At 54.8% G+C, this 15,107-nt stretch overlaps 1 protein-coding gene across 1 annotated transcript in view; it reads left to right on the top strand.

Moving 5' to 3' along the window:
- Positions 1-4: 4 nt before the first annotated feature.
- Positions 5-15,107, top strand: part of LOC138793286 (uncharacterized) — a 148,119-nt gene continuing 133,016 nt past the window's right edge. Inside the window, exons 1-2 of the mRNA XM_069971787.1 lie at positions 5-113; positions 13,316-13,434. Of these exons, the coding sequence (XP_069827888.1) occupies positions 13,318-13,434 (117 nt within the window). The 5' untranslated portion in view covers positions 5-113; positions 13,316-13,317. The remainder of the gene's footprint in view (positions 114-13,315; positions 13,435-15,107) is intronic.

The raw sequence follows: 15,107 nt of genomic DNA, 5'->3' as shown, positions 1-15,107 counted from the left end.
GGCAGAGCGCTCTAATCGTCACGTGGGGGGCGGGGATGACGCTTACGTCGTTGCTAAGGCCAAGGTGGCAGCGTCTAGCGGGGTTAGCAACGGGATTGTGGTCTCAGCCTCAGGTGACTGATCCGTGTCTGTCTATGGGAATGTGTGGAGAATGGTGGCTGGTTATAGTGGTGGGGTGTCAGTCTGTCCGTCATGTCAGTCTGTCCGTCATATCAGGTCTGTCCGTCATGTCAGTCTGTCCGTCATGTCAGTCTGTCCGTCATGTCAGTCTGTCCGTCATGTCAGGTCTGTCCGTCATGTCAGTCTGTCCCTCATGTCAGGTCTGTCCCTCATGTCAGTCTGTCCGTCATGTCAGGTCTGTCCGTCATGTCGGTCTGTCAGTCATGTCAGGTCTGTCAGTCATGTCAGGTCTGTCCGTCATGTCAGGTCTGTCCGTCATGTCAGGTCTGTCAGTCATGTCAGGTCTGTCCGTCATGTCGGTCTGTCAGTCATGTCAGGTCTGTCAGTCATGTCAGGTCTGTCAGTCATGTCAGTCTGTCCGTCATGTCAGTCTGTCCGTCATGTCAGTCTGTCAGTCATGTCAGGTCTGTCAGTCATGTCGGTCTGTCCGTCATGTCGGTCTGTCAGTCATGTCGGTCTGTCAGTCATGTCAGGTCTGTCCGTCATGTCAGTCATGTCAGTCTGTCCGTCATGTCAGTCTGTCAGTCATGTCAGTCTGTCCGTCATGTCAGTCTGTCCGTCATGTCAGTCTGTCAGTCATGTCAGTCTGTCCGTCATGTCAGTCTGTCCGTCATGTCAGTCTGTCCGTCATGTCAGTCTGTCCGTCATGTCAGTCTGTCCGTCATGTCAGGTCTGTCAGTCATGTCCGCTCTGTGTCACCGTCCTCTCAGGCGTCTGATCGCTGTCCCATCTCATATCTGCATGTGGTGATGAATGCCCTCTCACAGAGTCTCTGCTTGACACTGAGGCAGGCGGGATCCTCCGCCACGGAATTCTGCTGAATTTACTCTGTGTGAACTGTCCCTTAGGTGGAGCGATGATGTAAATGCTGAGAATAAGAAGTCGGGACAGAGAACAGAGAGATGAAGTGGGGGGCAGAGGAAGAGGGCAGAGAGACCAGGCGGAGGGCAGAGAGACCAGGCGGAGGGCAGAGAGGTGAGGAGGAGGGCAGAGAGACCAGGCGGAGGGCAGAGAGACCAGGCGGAGGGCAGAGAGACCAGGCGGAGGACAGAGAGACCAGGCGGAGAGCAAAGAGACCAGGCGGAGGACAGAGAGAGACCAGGCGGAGGGCAGAGAGACCAGGCGGAGGGCAGAGAGGTGAGGAGGAGGGCAGAGAGACCAGGCGGAGGACAGTGAGACCAGGCGGAGAGCAAAGAGACCAGGCGGAGGGCAGTGAGACCAGGCGGAGGGCAGAGAGACCAGGCGAGGAGCAGTGAGACCAGGCGGAGGGCAGAGACACGAGGCGAGGAGCAGTGAGACCAGGCGGAGGACAGAGAGACCAGGCGGAGGGCAGAGAGACCAGTCGGAGGGCAGAGAGACCAGGCGGAGAGCAGTGAGACCAGGCAGAGGGCAGTGAGACCAGGCGGAGGGCAGAGAGACCAGGCGGAGGGCAGAGAGACCAGGCGGAGGACAGAGAGACCAGGCGGAGGGCAGTGAGACCAGGCGGAGGGCAGTGAGACCAGGCGGAGGGCAGAGAGACCAGGCGGAGGGCAGAGAGACCAGGCGGAGAGCAGTGAGACCAGGCGGAGGGCAGAGAGACCAGGCGGAGGGCAGAGAGGTGAGGAGGAGGGCAGAGAGACCAGGCGGAGGACAGAGAGACCAGGCGGAGAGCAAAGAGACCAGGCGGAGGGCAGTGAGACCAGGCGGAGGGCAGAGAGACGAGGCGAGGAGCAGTGAGACCAGGCGGAGGGCAGAGACACGAGGCGAGGAGCAGTGAGACCAGGCGGAGGACAGAGAGACCAGGCGGAGGGCAGAGAGACCAGGCGGAGGACAGAGAGACCAGTGGGAGGGCAGAGAGACCAGGCGGAGAGCAGTGAGACCAGGCGGAGGGCAGTGAGACCAGGCGGAGGACAGAGAGACCAGGCGGAGAGCAGTGAGACCAGGCGGAGGGCAGAGAGACCAGGCGGGGGGCAGAGAGACCAGGCGGAGGACAGAGAGACCAGGCGGAGAGCAGTGAGACCAGGCGGAGGGCAGAGAGACCAGGCGGAGGACAGAGAGACCAGGCGGAGGACAGAGAGACCAGGCGGAGGGCAGTGAGACCAGGCGGAGGACAGAGAGACCAGGCGGAGGGCAGTGAGACCAGGCGGAGGACAGAGAGACCAGGCGGAGAGCAGTGAGACCAGGCGGAGGGCAGAGAGACCAGGCGGAGGACAGAGAGACCAGGCGGAGAGCAGTGAGACCAGGCGGAGGGCAGAGAGACCAGGCGGAGGACAGAGAGACCAGGCGGAGAGCAGTGAGACCAGGCGGAGGGCAGAGAGACCAGGCGGAGGACAGAGAGACCAGGCGGAGGGCAGTGAGACCAGGCGGAGGGCAGAGAGACCAGGCGGAGGACAGAGAGACCAGGCGGAGGGCAGTGAGACCAGGCGGAGGACAGAGAGACCGGGCGGAGGGCAGAGAGAACAGGCGGAGGGCAGAGAGACCAGGCGGAGGGCAGATACACAAGGCGGAGGGCAGAGAGACCAGTTGGAGGGCAGAGAGACCAGGTGGAGGGCAGAGAGGTGAGGCGGAGGGCAGAGAGACCAGGCGGAGGGCAGAGAGAACAGGCGGAGGGCAGAGAGACCAGGCGGAGGGCAGAGAGAACAGGCGGAGGGCAGAGAGACCAGGCGGAGGGCAGAGAGGTGAGGAGGAGGGCAGAGAGACCAGACAAAGGGCAGAGAGACCAGGCGGAGGGCAGAGAGACCAGGCGGAGGGCAGAGAGAACAGGCGGAGGGCAGAGAGGTGAGGCGGAGGGCAGGGAAACGAGGCGGAGGGCAGAGAGACCAGGCGGAGGGCAGAGAGGTGAGGCGGAGGGCAGAGAGACCAGGCGGAGGGCAGAGAGACTAGGCGGAGGGCAGAGAGGTGAGGGGGAGGGCAGAGAGGTGAGGCGGAGGGCAGAGAGGTGAGGTGGAGGGCAGAGAGGTGAGGCGGAGGGCAGAGAGAACAGGCCGAGGGCAGAGAGGTGAGGCGGAGGGCAGGGAAACGAGGTGGAGGGCAGAGAGACCAGGCGGAGGGCAGAGAGACCAGGCGGAGGGCAGAGAGGTGAGGCGGAGGGCAGAGAGACCAGGCGGAGGGCAGAGAGACCAGGTGGAGGGCAGAGAGGTGAGGAGGAGGGCAGAGAGGTGAGGCGGAGGGCAGAGAGGTGAGGTGGAGGGCAGAGAGGTGAGGCGGAGAGCAGAGAGAACAGGCCGAGGGCAGAGAGGTGAGGCGGAGGGCAGAGAGACCAGGCGGATGGCAGAGAGACCAGGCGGAGGGCAGAGAGACCAGGCGGAGGGCAGAGACATACAAATTAATTAGTTATTTGATCGCTGCCACATACACACGAAACGATTATCCCTTAAAGTGTATCTGTCATTTAGTTTATTTTGCAGAAATCAATAGATTACTAGTACAAGTGATTTAAAGAAATTCTCCCCTCACTTCCTATCTACTCATTGTCAAACAAAGTCGTCTTCATTACAGAGAAACAGAGTAAAGATGGGTTTTGCTGTGTCCATTATATCCTATGGAGGGGGGAGGTGCTGAGGGGGATGAGTGTGCAGGGAGAGCAGAGAAACAGCTGTACAGTTTGGAGACTGTCTAGGCACATAAAACACTGGATTCAGAGGTCAGAAAGGTCAGTGCTGGTCTGGGAACCTGGTAAGGTAAGATTGCAGAATGTTGTGCTGTGCTGGCTCCTATACATGGGCTGTTTATCTCCTCTCTGTGCTCACTCACCCCCCTTCCCTCTCCATAAAGCATAATGGACACAGAAATCCCGCTTCTTCTGAAGTGTGTGTGGATATGGGTATTTGAATGATATAACGACTTTTCGCACAAAAATCCTGCCCCCTCCTCCTCAGAGGCCTCCATGTCCTGCCCCCTCCTCCTCAGAAGCCTCTATGTCCTGCCCACTCCTCCTCAGAAGCCTCCATGTCCTGCCCCTCCTTCTCAGAAGCCTCCATATCCTGCCCCTCCTCCTCAGAAGCCCCCATATCCTGCCCCCTCCTCCTCAGAAGCCTCCATGTCCTGCCCCCTCCTCCTCAGAAGCCTCCATGTCCTGTCTCCTCCTCCTCAGAAGCCTCCATGTCCTGCCTCCTCCTCCTCAGAAGCCTCCATGTCCTGTCCCCTCCTCCTCAGAAGCCTCCATGTCCTCCCCCTCCTCCTCAGAAGCCTCCATATCCTGCCCCCTCCTCAGAAGCCTCCATGTCCTGTCCACTCCTCCTCAGAAGTCTCCATGTCCTGCCTCTCCTCCTCAGAAACCTCCATGTCCTGCCCTTCCTCCTCAGAAGCCTCCATGTCCTGTCTCCTCCTCCTCAGAAACCTCCGTGTCCTGCCCTCTCCTCCTCAGAAGCCTCCATGTCCTGTCTCCTCCTCCTCAGAAGCCTCCATATCCTGCCCCCTCCTCAGAAGCCTCCATGTCCTGCCCCCTCCTCCTCAGAAGCCTCCATGTCCTGTCTCCTCCTCCTCAGAAGCCTCCATGTCCTGTCCCCTCCTCCCCAGAAGCCTCCATATCCTGCCCGCTCCTCAGAAGCCTCCATGTCCTGCCCCCTCCTCCTCAGAAGCCTTCATGTCCTGTCTCCTCCTCCTCAGAAGCCTCCATGTCCTGCCCCCTCCTCTTCAGAAGCCTCCATGTCCTGTCCCCTCCTCCACAGAAGCCTCCATGTCCTGCCTCCTCCTCCTCAGAAGCCTCCATGTCCTGTCCCCTCCTCCTCAGAAGCCTCCATGTCCTGCCTCCTCCTCCTCAGAAGCCTCCATGTCCTGTCCCCTCCTCCTCAGAAGCCTCCATGTCCTGCCCCCTCCTCCTCAGAGGCCTCCAATTCCTGCCCCCTCCTCCTCAGAAGCCTTCATGTCCTGCCCTTCCTCCTCAGAAGCTTCCATGTCCTGTCTCCTCCTCCTCAGAAGCCTCCATATCCTGTCATCTCCTCCTCAGAAGCCTCCATGTCCTGCCTCCTCCTTTTCAGAAGCCTCCATGTCCTGCCCCCTCCTGCTCAGAAGCCTCCATGTCCTGCCCCTCTTCCTCAGAAGCCTCCATGTCCTGCCCCTCTTCCTCAGAAGCCTCCATGTCCTGCCCCTCTTCCTCAGAAGCCTCCATGTCCTTCCCCCTTCTCCTCAGAAGCCTCCATGTCCTGTCTCCTCATCCTCAGAAGCTTCCATGTCCTGGTTTCTCCTCCTCAGAAGCCTCCATGTCCTTCCCCCTCCTGCTCAGAAGCCTTCATGTCCTGCCCCTCTTCCTCAGAAGCCTCCATTTCCTGCCCCCTCCTGCTCAGAAGCCTCCATGTCCTGCCCCTCCTCCTCAGAAGCCTCCATATCCTGCCCCTCCTCCTCAGAAGCCTCCATATCCTGCCCCTCCTCCTCAGAGGCCTCCATGTCCTGCCCCCTCCTTCTCAGAAGCCTCCAATTGCTGCCCCCTCCTCCTTAGAAGCCTTCATGTCCTGCCCCCTCCTCCTCAGAAGCCTCCATGTCCTGTCTCCTCCTCCTCAGAAGCCTCCATGCCCTGCCCCTCCTCCTCAGAGGCCTCCAATTCCTGCCCCCTCCTCCTCAGAAGCCTTCATGTCCTGCCCCCTCCTCCTTTAGAAGCCTCCATGTCTTGTCCCCTCCTCCTCAGAAGCCTCCATGTCCTGCCTCCTCCTCCTCAGAAGCCTCCATGTCCTGTCCCCTCCTCCTCAGAAGCCTCCATATCCTGCCCCCTCCTCCTCAGAAGCCTCCATATCCTGCCCCCTCCTCCTCAGAAGCTTCCATGTCCTCCCCCTCCTCCTCAGAAGCCTCCATGTCCTGTCCCCTCCTCCTCAGAAGCCTCCATGTCCTGCCCCTCCTCCTCAGAAGCCTCCATGTCCTGCCCCTCCTCCTCAGAAGCCTCCATGTCCTGTGTCCTCCTCCTCAGAAGCCTCCATATCCTGCCCTCTCCTCCTCAGAAGCTTCCATGTCCTGTCTCCTGCTCCTCAGAAGCCTCCTTATCCTGCCCCCTCCTCAGAAGCCTCCATGTCCTGCCCCCTCCTCCTCAGAAGCCTCCATGTCCTGTCCCCTCCTCCTCAGAAGCCTCCATGTCCTGCCTCCTCCTCCTCCTCCTCAGAAGCCTCCATGTTCTGCCCCCTCCTGCTCAGAAGCCTCCATGTCCTGCCCCTCTTCCTCAGAAGCCTCCATGTCCTTCCCCCTCCTCCTCAGAAGCCTCCATGTCCTGTCTTCTCATCCTCAGAAGCTTCCATGTCCTGGTTTCTCCTCCTCAGAAGCCTCCATGTCCTTCCCCCTCCTGCTCAGAAGCCTTCATGTCCTGCCCCTCTTCCTCAGAAGCCTCCATTTCCTGCCCCCTCCTGCTCAGAAGCCTCCATGTCCTGCCCCTCTTTCTCAGAAGCCTCCATGTCCTTCCCCCTCCTCCTCAGAAGCCTCCATATCCTGCCCCTCCTCCTCAGAAGCCTTCATATCCTGCCCCCTCCCCCTCAGAGGCCCCCATGTCCTGCCCCCTCCTTTTCAGAAGCCTCCAATTCCTGCCCCCTCCTCCTTAGAAGCCTTCATGTCCTGCCCCCTCCTCCTCAGAAGCCTCCATGTCCTGTCTCCTCCTCCTCAGAAGCCTCCATGTCCTGTCTCCTCCTCCTCCTCAGAAGCCTCCATGTCCTGCCCCCTCCTTCTCAGAAGCCTCCATGTCCTGTCTCCTCCTCAGAAGCCTCCATGTCCTGCCCCTCCCCCTCAGAGGCCTCCATGTCCTGCCCCCTCCTTCTCAGAGGCCTCCAAGTCCTGCCCCTCCTCCTCAGAAGCCTCCATATCCTGCCCCCTCCTCCTCAGAGGCCTCCATGTCCTGCCCCCCCTCCTCAGAAGCCTCCAATTCCTGCCCCCTCCTCCTTAGAAGCCTTCATGTCCTGCCCCCCCCCCTCCTCAGAAGCCTCCATGTCCTGTCTCCTCCTCCTCAGAAGCCTCCATGTCCTGCCCTCTCCTCAGAGGCCTCCAATTCCTGCCCCCTCCTCCTCAGAAGCCTCCATGTCCTGTCTCCTCCTCAGAAGCCTCCATGTCCTGTCTCCTCCTCCTCAGAAGCCTCCATGTCCTGTCTCCTCCTCCTCAGAAGCCTCCATGTCATGTCTCCTTCTCCTCAGAAGCCTCCATGTCCTGCCCCTCCTCCTCAGAAGCCTCCATGTCTTGCCCCCTCCTCCTCAGAAGCCTCCATGTCCTGTCTCCTCCTCCTCCTCAGAAGCCTCCATGTCCTGTCTCCTCCTCAGAAGCCTCCATGTCCTGTCTCCTCCTCAGAAGCCTCCATGTCCTGTCTCCTCCTCAGAAGCCTCCATGTCCTGTCTCCTCCTCCTCAGAAGCCTCCATGTCCTGCCCCTCCTCCTCAGAGGCCTCCATGTCCTGCCCCCTCCTCCTCAGAAGCCTCCATGTCCTGTCTCCTCCTCAGAAGCCTCCATGTCCTGTCTCCTCCTCAGAAGCCTCCATGTCCTGTCTCCTCCTCAGAAGCCTCCATGTCCTGTCTCCTCCTCCTCAGAAGCCTCCATATCCTGCCCGCTCCTCAGAAGCCTCCATGTCCTGTCTCCTCCTCCTCAGAGGCCTCCATGTCCTGTCTCCTCCTCAGAAGCCTCCATGTCCTGTCCCCTCCTCCTCAGAGGCCTCCATGTCCTGCCCCCTCCTCCTCAGAAGCCTCCATGTCCTGTCTCCTCCTCCTCCTCCTCAGAAGCCTCCATGTCCTGTCTCCTCCTCAGAAGCCTCCATGTCCTGCCTCCTCCTCCTCAGAAGCCTTCATGTCCTGCCCCTCCTCCTCAGAGGCCTCCATGTCCTGTCTCCTCCTCCTCAGAAGCCTCCATGTCCTGCCCCCTCCTCCTCAGAAGCCTCCATGTCCTGTCTCCTCCTCCTCAGAAGCCTCCATGTCCTGCCCCCTCCTCCTCAGAAGCCTCCATGTCCTGTCTCCTCCTCCTCAGAAGCCTCCATGTCCTGTCTCCTCCTCCTCCTCCTCCTCCTCAGAAGCCTCCATGTCCTGTCTCCTCCTCCTCAGATGCCTTCATGTCCTGTCTCCTCCTCCTCAGAAGGCTCTATGTCCTGTCTCCTCCTCCTCAGAAGCCTCCATGTCCTGCCCCCTCCTCCTCAGAAGCCCCCATGTCCTGCCCCCTCCTCCTCAGATGCCTTCATATCCTGCCCCCTCCTCCTCAGAAGCCTCCATGTCCTGCCCCCTCCTCCTCAGAAGCCTCCATGTCCTGTCTCCTCCTCCTCAGAAGCCTCCATGTCCTGTCTCCTCCTCCTCAGAAGCCTCCATGTCCTGTCTCCTCCTCCTCAGAAGCCTCTATGTCCTGTCTCCTCCTCCTCAGAAGCCTCCATGTCCTGCCCCCTCCTCCTCAGAAGCCCCCATGTCCTGCCCCCTCCTCCTCAGAGGCCTTCATATCCTGCCCCCTCCTCCTCAGAAGCCTCCATATCCTGCCCCCTCCTCCTCAGAAGCCTCCATGTCCTGTCTCCTCCTCCTCAGAAGCCTCCATGTCCTGTCTCCTCCTCCTCAGAAGCCTCCGTGTCCTGCCCCTCCTCCTCAGCCTCTGTCTCTAATCGTTCTCCTCAGCTTCCACGTCCTAATCCTTCATCCTAATCTGCATTCTCTGTGCCTTCTTCCCTCATCCTCCTCAGCCTGTGACCTCCTCCCTTGTTCTGCTCCTCAGTCTTCATCTCAGTCTTCCCTTATCCTTCTTAGACTCCAAGTCCTTATCCTCCTCTATAGCCTCAGTTCCCTCCACCCTCTTTGACGGCCTCCCTTTGTTCCAACCTTTCCTTCAACCCCCTTCTCAGCCTCTCAATCTTTCCGTTGTCCTCCTTCTTAGACTCCATGCCCTTCTCCCCCATCCTCCTCCTCTCTCATCATCCTGCCCAGCCTTTATCTTCTCCTTCATCTTCCTTCTCAACCTCCATGTCCTCCTCTTCAGCTTCTATGTTCTCCTTGTCCAGGTCCTGTCTGCAGTTAACAACTGCATGTGCTAGCTGCAGCCGCTAACACGATTCGCAAGTACATATGCCAGCGCAGGAAATAGCGCCCACAAGGTGCTGAATTGCTGTGTTCCCATTTTGTGCTTTTAACATAAAGACAGCGTGGGAACACAAGCTTATCACTGACCCCTGACTGCTCGTGTTTGTATGGCCTGGCATCTTCTCCTGCACTGCAGCCTGTAGTCATCATGTGCTGGTCACTAGAGGCTGCAGTGCAGATGAAGACCCAACCAGAAGTGCGTAGTGGTAAGTGCTCACCTATTGAGACCGCCGCTTACTGTATGGGCCACCAGGGGGTTAGGGAGCAATGTTGTGCATCCGCACTTAACCCCTTTCTTGCTGGGCCAGACGCAGTGCACTTAGCCCCAGGATAACAGAACAGCAGAGTATGTCATATATATTTTCTCTCAGTGTCTCTTAGGGTCCTATTTCACGGGCCAAGGAGGGCCCGATCAACGATGTAAACGAGCGGCGATCTGCTAGATCGCCACTCGTTTACTGGGCCTATTCCATGGCCCGATGATCGTCGAGCGAGGGCTGCAGGGACATTGTTACCGATGTCCTTGCAGCCCTTGCAGCATACATCACCTGTCAGGTCTTCTGCTTCGCTCGGTCTTCCTCCCCGAGTCCCGCACGCTCTAGCTTCAGAATGGCCTGTCAGCTGACAGGCCGCTCAGCCAATCACAGGCCGCTCAGCCAATCACAGGCCGCGGCGGTCCCGGCCTGTGATTGGCTGAGCGCTCCGTCAGCTGACCGGCCATTCTGAAGATAGAGCCCGCGGGACCCGGAGAGGAAGACAGAGCGGAGGAGAAGCCCTGACAGCTAATATATGCTGCCGCTGCTTCTCAAATCGTTGGTCGCCCGCCGTGCACCACTATTCAACCGTAGCGATGTGCGGTGGGGGAACGATGATTTTAGGTCTGGCCCTAAATGAACGATCGGCCGATGACACAATCATCGGCTGATCGTTCTCTCTATTTCACCGAGCGATAATTGGCCGAATGGGGCCGATTCAGCCGATTTTTGTTACTGTGGAATAGGGCCCTTATACTCAGTCCCAAAACTGCCGTACTCTGTCATCTGCAGGCAAATAGTAATAGAAGTGACTGAGTTAGGATTAGGGACAGCAGCTGATGCTGTGTGTATAGGTATGCGGCTAGTGTGTATAGGTGCTGGTGCTGTGTGTATAGGTATGCGGCTAGTGTGTATAGGTATCGGTGCTGTGTGTATAGGTATGCGGCTAGTGTGTATAGGTGCTGGTGCTGTGTGCATAGGTGCTGGTGCTGTGTGTATAGGTATGCGGCTAGTGTGTATAGGTGCTGGTGCTGTGTGCATAGGTGCTGGTGCTGTGTGTATAGGTATGCGGCTAGTGTGTATAGGTGCTGTGTGTATAGGTATGCGGCTAGTGTGTATAGGTGCTGTGTGTATAGGTATGCGGCTAGTGTGTATAGGTGCCGGTGCTGTGTGTATAGGTATGCGGCTAGTGTGTATAGGTGCCGGTGCTGTGTGTATAGGTATGCGGCTAGTGTGTATAGGTGCTGGTGCTATGTGTATAGGTATGCGGCTAGTGTGTATAGGTGCCGGTGCTGTGTGTGTATAGGTATGCGGCTAGTGTGTATAGGTGCTAGTGCTGTGTGTATAGGTGCCGGTACTGTGTGTATAGGTATGCGGCTAGTGTGTATAGGTGCTGGTGTTGTGTGTATAGGTGCTGGTGCTGTGTGTATAGGTGCTGGTGCTGTGTGTAGGTATGCGGCTAGTGTGTATAGGTGCTGTGTGTATAGGTATGCAGCTAGTGTGTATAGGTGCTGGTGCTGTGTGTATAGGTGCTGGTGCTGTGTGTATAGGTATGCGGCTAGTGTGTATAGGTGCTGGTGCTGTGTGTATAGGTGCTGGTGCTGTGTGTATAGGTATGCGGCTAGTGTGTATAGGTGCCGGTGCTGTGTGTATAGGTGCTGGTGCTGTGTGTATAGGTGCTGGTGCTGTGTGTATAGGTATGCGGCTTGTGTGTATAGGTATCAGTGCTGTGTGTATAGGTATGCGGCTAGTGTGTATAGGTGCTGGTTCTGTGTGTATAGGTATGCGGCTAGTGTGTATAGGTGCTGGTGTTGTGTGTATAGGTGCTGGTGCTGTGTGTATAGGTGCTGGTGCTGTGTGTATAGGTGCTGTGTGTATAGGTGCTGGTGCTGTGTGTATAGGTATGCAACTAGTGTGTATAGGTGCTGTGTGTATAGGTGCTGGTGCTGTGTGTATAGGTATGCGGCTAGTGTGTATAGGTGCTGGTGCTGTGTGTATAGGTATGCGGCTAGTGTGTATAGATGCTGGTGCTGTGTGCATAGGTGCTGGTGCTGTGTGTATAGGTATGCGGCTAGTGTGTATAGGTGCTGGTGCTGTGTGTATAGGTATGCGGCTAGTGTGTATAGATGCTGGTGCTGTGTGCATAGGTGCTGGTGCTGTGTGTATAGGTATGCGGCTAGTGTGCATAGGTATCGGTGCTGTGTGTATAGGTATGCGGCTAGTGTGTATAGGTGCTGGTTTTGTGTGTATAGGTGCTGGTGCTGTGTGTATAGGTGCTGGTGCTGTGTGTAGGTATGCGGCTAGTGTGTATAGGTGCTGTGTGTATAGGTATGCGGCTAGTGTGTATAGGTGCTGGTGCTGTGTGTATAGGTGCTGGTGCTGTGTGTATAGGTATGCGGCTAGTGTGCATAGGTATCGGTGCTGTGTGTATAGGTATGCGGCTAGTGTGTATAGGTGCTGGTGTTGTGTGTATAGGTGCTGGTGCTGTGTGTATAGGTGCTGGTGCTGTGTGTAGGTATGCGGCTAGTGTGTATAGGTGCTGTGTGTATAGGTATGCGGCTAGTGTGCATAGGTATCGGTGCTGTGTGTATAGGTATGCGGCTAGTGTGTATAGGTGCTGGTGTTGTGTGTATAGGTGCTGGTGCTGTGTGTATAGGTGCTGGTGCTGTGTGTAGGTATGCGGCTAGTGTGTATAGGTGCTGTGTGTATAGGTATGCGGCTAGTGTGTATAGGTGCTGGTGCTGTGTGTATAGGTGCTGGTGCTGTGTGTATAGGTATGCGGCTAGTGTGTATAGGTGCTGGTGCTGTGTGTATAGGTGCTGGTGCTGTGTGTATAGGTATGCGGCTAGTGTGTATAGGTGCCGGTGCTGTGTGTATAGGTGCTGGTGCTGTGTGTATAGGTATGCGGCTAGTGTGTATAGGTGCCGGTGCTGTGTGTATAGGTGCTGGTGCTGTGTGTATAGGTGCTGGTGCTGTGTGTATAGGTATGCGGCTTGTATGTATAGGTATCAGTGCTGTGTGTATAGGTATGCGGCTAGTGTGTATAGGTGCTGGTTCTGTGTGTATAGGTATGCGGCTAGTGTGTATAGGTGCTGGTGTTGTGTGTATAGGTGCTGGTGCTGTGTGTATAGGTGCTGGTGCTGTGTGTATAGGTGCTGGTGCTGTGTGTATAGGTATGCAACTAGTGTGTATAGGTGCTGTGTGTATAGGTGCTGGTGCTGTGTGTATAGGTATGCGGCTAGTGTGTATAGGTGCTGGTGTTGTGTGTATAGGTATGCGGCTAGTGTGTATAGGTGCTGGTGTTGTGTGTATAGGTGCTGGTTCTGTGTGTATAGGTGCTGGTGCTGTGTGTATAGGTATGCAACTAGTGTGTATAGGTGCTGTGTGTATTGGTGCTGGTGCTGTGTGTATAGGTGCTGTGTGTATTGGTGCTGGTGCTGTCTGTATAGGTGCTGTGTGTATTGGTGCTGGTGCTGTGTGTATAGGTATGCTGCTAGTGTGTATAGGTGCTGCTGCTAGTGTGTATAGGTGCTGGTGCTGTGTGTATAGGTATGCTGCTAGTGTGTATAGGTGCTGCTGCTGTGTGTATAGGTGCTGGTCAGTGTCTCTTATACTCAGTCCCATAACTGCCGTACTCTGTCATCTGCAGCCAAATAGTAATAGAAGTGACTGAGTTAGGATTAGGGACAGCAGCTTATATAGGACATGGTGCTCTGTGGTGCCAGACAGCCAGGTAAGAATAAACTCTGGATGGCTATGTATGCTGCAGCTGGACTGGGGTGAGAACAGGTAATGCTGGGAAATGGGGTGCAAATAACAATAACTAGGCCCGTCCATCCATGTTGCCCCATATAGTCTATTATTACTACATAATCTGTTACATTACATTTTGTTCTATCAGGTATGGAAGAACCTCTTGGTCACCTGAGCCATTCTTCGAACAGACATGAACATTGTAAGGAGCCATGGTTGGATTTTTGCTTCCAGAATGCATTGCTCCCAGGCAGCCCATGGCATAAGGTAGGACACGTGGTCCTTTACACTAGAACACATTGGGGGACATTTACTAACGAGTCTAATGAGGATTGGCGTGTATTTTGGTCCAATATTTTGCGACTGATTTATTAAAATGTTGTACTGCCTTAGTGAATGTATCTAAGTAAAAAGTCGCAGAAAAGGGCGCAAAAATTGCGCAAACCTATTCACCTTGTACTGACCAGACGTCAACCTGCACCTGTTTGTGCGACTTTAATGGTAAAATTGGCGCTAATCTCAGGATATCCAAACTTTTGGGTGAATACTAAAAACAGGAAGATGAAAAAAAAAGTTGCATCTAAAAAATATTCGCCCATCGAATACTGGTTCATAAATAGAACTTAGTAGGACAAACTAACTAGGGCCAAAAGCCCAAATCTCATCCAGTAGTTCCTTCCACTAGAGTAAAACGTAGCTTTTATTGGCTCTCTTATTAAAACATAACCTCAATTATTGTTGTGACACTTAAAAACACACTGCTACTAGTAGTCATCAAAGTATCAGTTCATAATATACATAGTGATCGTAGCTGCAGACTACTCACTATCTCACAATTGTAACTGTCTAGCTAAACTCCTAGTGCAGTAAAAGTTAAAATACAGCCGCAAGCCCCTCAACTAGTTTCCCCCTTACATGGGCTTCATCAGGAGGAGGGCTTATAAGGAGGCGGCGCCCATCTAGGGTCTTATTTATAGTACTCTCCATTGACCTCATCACTAGGCGACCACTTTCATCCAATAGGATAACATTTATTACCAAAAACCAATCACATATCGCCACATCAGACGCCACCTTGGCGCCAAAATAGTACGGTCCAACACTCAATTATATTGTAAAACTCCAGGACCGAACCATTCGGCCTCTCTAGACTTACCCCCTCCGGACCAGAGATCACTTCCGGGTACGTCATCCGACGACGCCCCGTTACCCCGTCACGTTTCCTCAGACGGCCGGTCACATGATCGCTTGTAATATACCGAATCACATGATCGCTAGTCTTTACACAGTAGGTCACATGATCGCATTCTATACACAATGTCATAGATGGATACATATGTCACTCCATCCCTTTGCGATCACATGATTTTTTCCTTCATAGACAATAGTTGTCTGGCAATCAATGGCCCGTAGTACCGTTAGCTATTATAAAATCGCCGTTATGAGTATTAGTCCAATAGCATCCTCTGTCATTATCACCTGATCCTCCACCAACATCTCGTACACTGTTACCTAATAAACTCTCATGTGTATGATAACAGATATATTATTATGTATAGTAAGTATAGTCATCGGATGGAAATATAATTGTCAGTTGGTAAATATAGTCATCAGATGGCATAAGTGATAATTTCCAGTACGCTACTCAGATGGTACATATAGTCATCGGACGGTCTAAATTATGATTTTCAATGTACCTAACAAATGGTAAGTATAGTCATCGGATGGCTACATAAAAATTCTCAATATCTTTATCAGACGGTAGTATGATCATCAGATGGTATAGGTGCAGCAAACCATATTGACAACATCTGCTCATGAATTAAAGTCTATTTACTACATATCATAGCCAACATCCTATTGTCAGATTCAATATGTGTATCAAAAGGCGATAAAAAAGGAGAGGGGTAAGTATATTATTTTATAATGTATAGTTATCA

Source organism: Dendropsophus ebraccatus, chromosome 5 (assembly GCF_027789765.1).
Source record: "Dendropsophus ebraccatus isolate aDenEbr1 chromosome 5, aDenEbr1.pat, whole genome shotgun sequence".
NCBI classification, from domain to species: Eukaryota; Metazoa; Chordata; class Amphibia; order Anura; family Hylidae; genus Dendropsophus; species Dendropsophus ebraccatus.
The sequence above is the reverse complement of the archived record's forward strand: the minus strand, read 5'-3'. Positions and strand labels throughout refer to the sequence as shown.